The sequence below is a fragment of the Typha latifolia genome, chromosome 3 (assembly GCF_019914945.1).
Source record: "Typha latifolia isolate L0001 chromosome 3, TyphaL0001v2, whole genome shotgun sequence".
Lineage (NCBI taxonomy): Eukaryota > Viridiplantae > Streptophyta > Magnoliopsida > Poales > Typhaceae > Typha > Typha latifolia.
The window spans coordinates 5,552,057-5,562,748 of record NC_133088.1 but is presented as its reverse complement, the minus strand read 5'-3'; the positions used below and the strand labels follow the sequence as shown (position 1 = coordinate 5,562,748).

At 37.0% G+C, this 10,692-nt stretch overlaps 1 protein-coding gene across 1 annotated transcript; it reads right to left on the bottom strand.

The window, feature by feature from the left end:
- Positions 1 to 224: 224 nt before the first annotated feature.
- On the bottom strand, positions 225 to 7,500 carry LOC140784435 (arginase 1, mitochondrial). The gene is made up of 6 exons (XM_073131850.1): positions 7,227 to 7,500; positions 6,395 to 6,554; positions 5,577 to 5,710; positions 3,150 to 3,359; positions 1,284 to 1,394; positions 225 to 687 (listed from the first exon to the last, which is right to left on the bottom strand). The coding sequence occupies exons 1-6, from the start codon at positions 7,362 to 7,364 to the stop codon at positions 427 to 429; spliced, it is 1,014 nt and encodes a 337-aa protein (XP_072987951.1). The 5' UTR covers positions 7,365 to 7,500; the 3' UTR covers positions 225 to 426.
- Positions 7,501 to 10,692: the final 3,192 nt, after the last annotated feature.

Sequence of the window (10,692 nt, the reverse complement as noted above, 5' to 3'; positions counted from 1 at the left end):
TGAATGAACACTTCCAAGAGATGGAGAAATCCTTTCATTTGTAACCAAAAAGTATATATGCAGTAACTGATCGTCTATTAAGAATTTCTTCTCCTCACCTCCTTTGTTCGTAACCAAGCAGTGCTATATGCCTTTATTCAAAAACCAAACAAGAAAAAATAAAATTCTTTAATGCGTCTTGTGAAACTTAAAGCTACTTAGTTGACAGTAGAATGCACAACACATTTAGGACAGAATAAGATATCAACGTTCTCATATTATTTCACCATATCTAATTCAATGAACATAATACACCATCTTATAAATCATAGCTGTTTAGTAGTTGACTTAGCATTTACCTGCTCAGCATGAGCAAGCACAGAATGTACGTCCACAAGTAAATTTGGTGGATTGCGAGTACCTGGACCAGAAAAGACAAGGAAACTCTCATTTGGAGATCTTTGCAGTGAGTTCTCTAACAAGCTTTGCAGCCACCATTGCTGTCATCCCATCAACAGTGTCTCGCTGCGGGTTAAACTCTACCACATCAGCAGCGACAACATCAGCCTGTAGATTGTGGAGAATGTTGAGGACATCACGGAATGAGAGGCCGCCTGGCTCAATGTGGGAGACTCCTGGAGCAAACGCTGGATCAAGACAATCAACATCAACTGAAATATAGACCCCCTTTGCACCTTCACCAAGTTTCTGTTCATATTGTCAAGAACTAAATGTCATTTATGGACATATTGATGACTCAATGAGAATTAACAGACAAATAGCACATTGCTAATAGTTGTTTCCTTAAGTTGCATGTGCATTAGATGCATGCATGATGAGCATGTTATGATTTATTAGTACAAAGACAATACTGATTCCAAAAGTAAAAAAGGGAAAAAAAACATCACGTAATAAAAAATATATAAACTTTTAAATGCTTATGTCATTGCCATGTCTCTGCAGCACATGCTGAACAAGAAATTCTTTCCTAGTTTTGTGCTACATTGGTAATGCAACATTGGCTAAAAATGAAGGGAAGGTTATGTCTGTATATAAGTTTACATGCTTAATGTGTGCCCATGACAGATGCTTGCTGATACAATCTACTTCAGGCCTATTCAACAATGGAGCATTACAGTGCCAATGGTTATTTCAGTTGTGGAAGCTCCATACTTGGTTAATATACATGATAATGAAGTGTCTCATTTTGTACTGTTCAACACCAAATATATATATATATATATATATATATAGAGAGAGAGAGAGAGAGAGAGAGAGAGAGAGAGAGAGAGAGAGAGAGAGACCAGATTTTCCAGCATATGGCGGTCTTTTGAAAAGGTACGCATTTCATACTGTTCAACCCCAAATCTCTTTCCTTGTTCACGCCCTTCTTTAGTAATTGATCTAATTCCAACCTGACATGGCAGAAGCATGTTCTTTAATATTCAAACATAAGATGCATATTTCTGTTGAAGCACTGAGATTTCAGAAGTAAATTATGTGAAGAAATGAGATCACAATATCTAACTCAGTGGAAGAAACCATCCGGAGATATACTAGGTGTTAATTCCTAAATTCAAGGGTGACAGGAAAGCCAGTACAAGTGATGCAGCTCTATTGGCATCCTTATATTCGAGACTAAAATACATAACACTGGAAACTTCAATGGATGCTATTCATATCTATTTTATTCCATTCAGTGTTCAACAAGCCTATTACAGAAGAATTAAAGTTTAAAAGGTACTGGGCCTCTGAATTATGAAGTTATGTAGTCATTATCTCAAAGTTGCATGTAAATGTATGTTTCTACTTTATGCTTCCAACTCTCATAAGTGAGGGGGTGAAGACAAACTCAGGAAATGAGTGTCATAACTAATCATGTTATTTAAGTTCAAAGTTTATGCTCATCCTTCCCAAAAGTTTCTAAAATTACTTTGCAAGTTCAAATGTTTAACTTCCAGAGTCTAGCATTCAAATTTTTAATGTTCCAAAATCATTATATAATTTCATTGCAATTGTTAACAATGCAAGTTATGTTAAAAAATGTATTATAAAATCTTATATACCAAGGATAATCAGCTGGAGTAACAGAACTTTTCCTTGAAGCAAGGTTACGAATTGAGAATGATCTAGTTAAGAAATTCCTAAGCTTTTGTGGTTCAGCATTCAATTTATAATTGTCAGCTCTCTTAAAATCAATGATATAATAAGTAATAGCCTTACTGTGGATCAGATGAAGATTGACATGGTATTTATCAACGATGGCCGTGCTATAGGCATGGACCGTGCTGGCCACCGGCCGTGCCGTAAGAGGAGAAAAAAAAGGAGAAACTCACCTTCGTCGTCGCCGACCGCCGCTCACCTACTGTTCCCGCTCGTCGTCACCGTCGCCCAAGCGCGTCGGTGCCCTAGCCCGAGGGAGAGATGAGAGAGAGAGAGAGAGAGATAAGGTTATCGGTTAAAACTTAAGTTGCGGATCCGGGATCGGATCCGCAACTTAAGTTTTAACCGATAACCTTATATATATATATATATATATATATATATATATATATATCTCCCTCTCTCGATCTCATCTCTCCCTCGGGCTAGGGCACCGACGTGCTCGGGTGACGGCGATCGGCGACGGCGACGGAGACGGAGACGGCGATCGGCAACGGGTAGCTCGACGGCGAGCAGCGAAACTATTAGGAGGGGTGCCGTACGGCACCCCTCGTGCTATGTGCCAGTACGCTGCTGACACGGCAAGTGCCATCCATGGTATTTATACATCAATATTATGTTAGTTTGTCTGTTAGGGTCTCTATCATCAGCGACACTAATGCAAGAGCAACAATGATATATCTAGGGCTTTGTGATGGTTCCTTGAATCTCCTCTTAGCCACTGGCTTACATCCTAGACTAGAATCTGCGACTATTGATTTTTCACATAACAATTTCATTAAATAAATGAACTAGCCTAGATTATCAGGCCTTGGAATAATAAATGAACAAGCAATGACTATTAATGACACATTTCAAGTCCTAAAAAATAAAATGATAGCTGCAAGCTTAGTGATGTTTCTCATTTTTATTTCCACTATGTCAGAGATTGATAAACCAAGGACAACAATGGTTGACATCATGATAATCATACCACTACTCAGAATATAAGGAAAAGGATAGCATACTTGAAGAAGCCGCCTCGCATAACCTCCCTCCATTATTCGTGCAAAAGAAGAAGCATGTGAGTACATATTTCCTTCAAAGGAATCATAGATATCTGGATGGGCATCAAGATGAAGAATGTCTAAAGGTCCTCCAAGCTTTTCAGATACTGCTCTAATGACTGGGAAAGATATTGAGTGGTCACCACCTAAAACCAATGGACGAAGAGGATCCTGTAAATTATTACCAAGGTCAGAGACTATGATAACCCATTGCTATATCAAACAGGAACTTCATGGGTCATCACAGCAAACACTTGATATGGAAATCTCCTAGTATAACTTTCACACTTTACTAACATAATGTTAAGAATTACTAGATCTGAAGGTGCTGATCGGAGTCCAAGTATAAATAAATCCTGAACAAAGAGTACAAAATTTGAAGAAGTATAATGTCTACATCCTAAACCAGGAGGATTAGAAGGATGCTTGCTTGTTTCACTACTTGTACTAGTAACATAGGAAAGAGCATAATAATGAGCTTAATCTATTTAACTTTCTTTAATTTGATAGTTTAACTAGTCAAGATATTCATCAAAAGGAAAAAAAATAGTCAAGATAAAAGTTTCAGAAACACCTTGAATTGGACATGGTTATGCTCAAGCAAAACATTATTTTGTTCCTAGATGAAATATAATATTGAACTACTCAAATATAGATAAACGTCTTGCAAAGATTGAACTACTCTCATGTATAGATAGAAGTCTTGCAACAATACATAACTGAGTCAACAAATATATCTTGAACATGCATGAGACACTGGGAGAAGCAAAACTTCTGAAATAAGCTAAGGTAATGCAACATCAATAATGTATCTAACTAATATACATAGAATCATATTTGAAAAGCTTCGGCCCAAAACTCTTTTTTCAACTTTATCGATTTGCACTGCCAAGGATATTAAAGTAGAGGTTTTGAATAACACTATAGCCATATCGATTCACATATGATAGTATATATCTTGTTCACAGCACTGCCGTAGTCATAGAGCTCTAAAGGGAGTAGAGAAGAAGGTACCAACAGTCAGGTCATTCTTGGCAACTACTTCCATGTGCTGATAGTATTTAATTAAAACATTCCAGGTATGCTCCAAATTGTCATACTAAACCTATATTACAGGTGGGGGCTGCCAATCAGTTCCCAATTGTGATTCAATTAGGACATCTGAGGACACAAATAAGAACATTGAATAGGTTCAGTGGAAATAAGAAGCAAATGGCCCTTCTGAACTAACTCTTTCTGAAAAAAAAAAGAAACAAAATTCAAAATTTACAAGTTTTATGAAGCATGATAAAGCAAGAAATGAGGACTGAAATAACTATCGTAGGAGTTCACATAGATAACGATCTCTGTACAATATCCCTTACCATGGAGCATGGATATGAATAAGACACGATACAGATATGCTGATACAACAAATTCCAAAAAAAGAAGATATGGTAGTGTGTGTGTGTGCGTGTTTCCTTGATTGGAATGCATGACTCAGTGTACAGGAGGGAAACTGGTACGGGCTCGCTTTCCTTTGCTACTCAAGTGTACGGCACGAGATGAAATTTTCATATACCTTCATACTAAGTGCCATCATCATCATAGAAACTGGTATATAACAGAACAAGATGATGGTCGAGTAAGCAGAAAGATGACCTTCAGTTGCATCTAATTGCTCTATAACAAAAGATTCAACTAACATATACATCTCTTAGAGGACAATCATGGAAGTAGAGAAGCATTTAGTAATAAATAATACATGGGATGCACACACCTGAAGGTGATAATGTGTTGACGATTATATATTGGTGATCAGAGGTCATTAAGACCTATGATTGCTATAGTAATGAGAGGACTACTAATAGAGGAAGCTTACCATGTACACATCCAGAAGAGGCTCCAATTATGTACAATCATATTGTTTCTGTAATTTCAATCATGAAACAACTATAGAAAACGTCCGTAATAAGCATGCCCAGATTTTGAGTCTTAATAGTCTAAATAGAGTCACAATAATTTAGATTATGTGTGAAGCATTAATACCTTGGTCTCTAATACTAGAGAATGAAAAGATCCTTCAGCAAGTAAACATGAATAAATAACAAATTAGGAAACCTCCTTTTGGTTTCAGATGTTGCTATACTAGGTGACTGTTCTACAAAATAATGTTAAAATTTGTCTGAAATAATGACCTCGAACGTTTGTATACATGTTATTGCAGGTTCTTTGTTGAAATATTCAGAAACTCCACATCATGAGACCACTGGGCTAGATCAGAAACTACAAGACAAGCTAAAAGCTAATTGGGTGCTCCTTCATGGAACACTTGGAATGGCATAATAGAATGTCTCACATAATTAACAAAGAAGGTTTGTACAGAAAATTATGAAATACGAAACTTACTTCTTCCATCACTATTTTGACAGAGTCACTTATAATATTCATTAATCTGTGATCATCTACACCACAGTCACGAATCTCTTGAATAGGAACATCACCAACATCAGTTAGCACACGAGGATCCTTTAATTCTTTACCTGTATGTGAAACCAAAATTGGTAGAGTAACACCATTATATTAGTAATATTCATGTACTATAAAGAAAAAATATCAAACAATCCAAGAAAATGAGAAATAGGCATAACTGCTACATTATTCCAACAATGTTTCATCATAGATATAATTCTAGAATTTAAAAAATAATAAAAGATAGCACTATCATAAGTATGGGAAGTTGAGAACATTATCAGACTGATGTTTTGGACACTATACTTTGTTTCATGAAGGTGACTGGAATTACAAAAAGGTAATGTGGAATGTTCTGGAATTACTGGTTACAGCTAAATCAGAAAAGGTGGTTGGGAAGTGTTTTATATAGACAGTTGACTATCTTTTAACAGCCGATGCCAAATAGATGACCGTAAGGACTTGATTGTTGTTATTGTTTTGAGACAAATGGTCGCTGTTGTATCCCTATTACAAGAAAGTTTTGTCCCATGGCTCAAATCTTTGACCACTTGGGTGCAAGGAGGAATCAGTACCGTCACACTAATTTGACACAAAGGATAAAATGCAGCAGCAATTCAGAACTGCAAACTGCGCCAACTAGCTTGAAGTTGAAAAAAATGCTCCAAATTGGTGTATATGCTCTGCTCAATATGGCATCAAATTTAAATGAGAAGGACTCCAGCAAGAATGAAGTACTTCGTTACTAATAGTACCTTCCTCTGTGCTAGAGTTAGTGCTACCGCACCAGATGGCCTCCCTTATGCGTGGCGGAGCAAAAGCAGGGCCTTGAAGGAAAGATGAATTGTGGCCTAAGGGAACTCCTAAAAGTGACGCTGACGCTTTAGCACCACCTAACGTCCGAAGAACCTCAGCCTGGAAAAAGGGGGAAAAAAGGAGTTATGCCCGTAATGGCAGACAACGAGGAGAATCAGAAATAGTTTGTTCATGATCTAACCAAAAAAGAAAATTCAGTGCTGATAAAAGGATTTTGGCTCAATAGATCTAAATCGAAGATCTTTCAAAACATAAGCACAAATCAAATAATGGATTTAGAAGAGAATAGCGAAATACTCTTCTAGAGAAGATCTGACCAAAGCCTCATTCTAGTATTGGCTCAAATCACAAGTTCTCTGGAGCTCAGACAAAAATCTGGTATATGCACTACTCCTCTGTACTCCTCTGTATTCCTATTTGTCTGATCAAATGGGAGAGGGAATTCTTCCATTCCCCCCTCCCCCCGCACCCCCACCGAAAGAAGCAAATATATAACACATACGATAATTTAAAGCAAACAGTTGATGATCATAATCTAATTAACATTTCTCTTCATCTGGATGCTTCCGATCGCCATTGCCTACTTAGGCGAATCTTTGCAACTACCTTCTCGAGCTACTGTAGTCCTTTTCCCCCACCAATCACCAACAATCCATCAAAGTTCACTCTTCGAACAAACAAAGATCACTTAATCATTTCTATGCCGCCAAAATTAGAGAGTAGAGCAAGGAGTGATCAGAATAAGATCCACCTGGGACCAACCTAACTCACCTTAAGCTTGGCTCTCTCGCGGATAAGAGTGAGCGAGGCGTCGATGACCCGATTCTGCCCCTTCTCCACCAGAGACGCCGAGACATTCGCGGAGCTCAGCTTCCTGATGTGATGGATCCACTTCGTCCCATGACTCATTCCTTCTTTCTTTAATTGGATACCTCGGACGAGAGAGAGATAGTGTGTGTGTGTGTGTGTGTGTGTGTGTGTTTGTAGAAAAGAGGAGACGTGCTGCCTAGTACAAAGAAGAGAGCGGCTACGCCATTCAGCAATCGTCACGCGTAACAAACTTTACTACTTATTTTATATTTGATACGGTTCTTTGGGGAAAGGAAGATAAAGTGTTTGTTAGTGGGCCTCTGAGAAGAGTTATTACGGAAATTTTACAATTAAATAAAGATTGGGAATAGGGAGATGCACTGTATCGGCATGCGTGCGTGAAATGGTGGGAAGTTTGGATAGATTCGACCCTGATTCGTAGAGATAGACGGCGAAGATATATCCGCAATTGTCAGTCACTCGGCCATGATTCGTAGAGCTAGACGGCGAAGATAGTATGCGCATAAAACTGTGTATTCAAATAATTAAGGTTTAAGTTTATTAACTCAATTACCTTTTAACCTAAGTGAATGTTATATTGGATACGGCCATATAAATCAGGCCAATTTGCATGAAAAAACCTCTTAATTTAGGTTATTAATATTTTTAATATATTTAGTATTAAAATTATATTTTTAAGCTTCTCAATTTTATAGTATTTAATTTATTTTTCTCTAACCCTTTTTTATAAGATTTGCATGCATATATACGTGGACAAAATTAAAAAGGTATATTTTGCATACTTTTTACATATAATTTAAATAGGTAATTATATAAATTATGCATAAATAGTATGAAAAATGTGTGCTTTTATATTAGCCAAAATATGTATTAATACTTAATAAAAAAACGTGTGAATAATAACACATTAGTATATTATTGGGTATATATTTTTGACACAAAAAAAACTTTTTACCAAGAAATATAAACTTAGTAATAAAAAATAAATGTGAAATTAAATAGAATCGTAAAAAGTCAATCCATTTTATAAATTTTAAAGTAGGAATATGTTATTAACTAAATACATTCAAAAGTTTTATGACTAAAATATCCTTAGGATAAAGAAAAGAATAACTAAGTTAGGTTAGATTCTATCTAAAGGCTATTTGTGAAAAATAATCCATTCTTTATACTAACGCACACAAATTTTATAAGAGATATACAAGAGGGTTCATTTTTGCTATATTGAAAACTAAAGGGCTTAGCATATGCTGAGGGTGCATTTTGATGACTAATAGGTAAGGTTTTGCCAATCCCATTTTTATCACTATAAGTAGAATCCCCTCTCAAAAGCTCTTTCCCTTTGGTACCGAATCAGAAAACTTTGAAGATGTAGGATGGCCTGATACACTAACACTTTGTGCATGTGATCTAGATGCACACCACAAATCATCATGCATTCTCCTTTCTACTGCCATAGCAGCAGCCTGTATTGGACTAAGTGCAACCATAATATCAAAATTCTTGTAAAGAAAACTTTGAAACAATAGTAATGAACAAAGAAGACTCGAACAAATTGGCTAAATGATCTTACTTTATTGAAGAAAAACAAGCCTTTTAATAGGCATACAGCAAACAACCTAAGCTGAAAATATGGAAATAACATATTTCTAAGAAATAACAACCCATGTAAGCTCGACCAAGTGCTTAGTGGTTATTACAACATTGAAAGAGTCAAAACCTATCTGTAACCCTGAAATTAAGCAACTAACATAACAAACCCTCCCTTAAACTAAAATGCAATCAAAGCATTTAGTTTACATTTGGTACCTCACATACACCAAGCTGTCCACGAAGTCTCTGAAAAGCTTCCAACTTCAAAGGCTTAGTGAGTATGTCTGCAATCTGCTCATGTGTTCGACAATGCACCATCTCAATGATACCCTCCTTAATAAGATCTCTCAAGAACTGAAACCTCACATCAATGCGTTTACTTCTCCCATGCATGATTGCATTTTTTGAGAGCTTTATGGTTGAGCTATTATCACACATTATGATTGTGCATCCTTCTTGTCTATGCCCCATTTCTTTCAATATCCTTTTCATCCAAACTTCTTGTCAAGCACAACCAGTAGCTGCAATGAACTCAACTTTAGTCAGGGTTACAATAGGTTGCTTCTTAGAAGATCAAACAATTGCTGCCTCATTCATCAAGAACACATATTCGGAAGTGCTTTTTCTATCGTCCACATCCCCGGCATAATCACTATTAGTGAATGCCATCAAGTCTTCGGCTCCACATTTATTGTACAAAATGTCATAGTTGATTGTCCCTCTTAGATACCTAAGAACTCTCTTAGTAGCTTGGAGATGCAACGCAGTTGGTGTAGCTATGTAATGACTGATGAGGTTGACTACAAACATCACTGTTTTGAAAAGCGGAAAAGGCGACCGCCACCGCGCCCCGCCATGTTGAAAGGCGTCGGCAAAAGGCGGCCAAGCGCCTTGGCGGGCTGCCTAGGCGCTAAATAGTGCTAGGTGGGCTGCCTGGCCCGACTTGGCGGGCTTGCGCTTCGGCCCGCCAAGTCGAGATGTGGTTATTAGTGAGCGGGTCGGGTTTTATAGCGAACCGGGTTTAATAAAACTAACCAATTTAAATGAGTTAATTGCTAATTGCTTTATGAATTATTAAATTAAGATTATAGAGAAGGAATTTATTTTCACTGTCATGCATTATTAATTGGGAGAATTACTAATTGCCTGCTATTTAAGTATATATACTATACTTATTTATTTATATTAAAAATGCTAGACCGCCTTGTCACCCGCCTTGTCGCCTGCCTTCCGCTTAGGCACTAGGCAATGGGGTGACCGCTTGCCACCCGTGGCCGCTTTTTAAAACATTGACAAATATTAAGTCTGGACGTGTAGCTGTGATATACATCAAGCTCCCAACAATTTGTTTAAACTAAGTCTCATTCACTTTGGCTCCTTCATCTCTGCTCAACTTAGAACCTGGCATTTATTGGATTGCATACTGAATTACTTCCTTCCATGCCAAAATGTCTTAGAATGTCCATTGCACACTTCCTTTGGCAAATGTAAATTCCATTTGAGCCTTGTAGCACTTCAATACCTAAAAAAACCTCAGCTTTCCCAAGTCTATCATGTCAAACTCCTTTTGCATAGATTCTTTGAATTTAATCATCATAAGTTCATCATTACCAGTATAAATGAGATCATCAACATATACACTAACAATAACTTTACCTTTCTTGTTCCACTTGAAGAATAATGTCTGCTCACTTTGGCTTTTCTGGAATCCTTCTTTGAGAAAATAAGACTATACAAGTAAACCAAGCTCTTGGAGCTTGTTTTAGGCCATACAAAGCCTTGTGGAGTTTGTAGACTGTATGCTCTCTTCCCT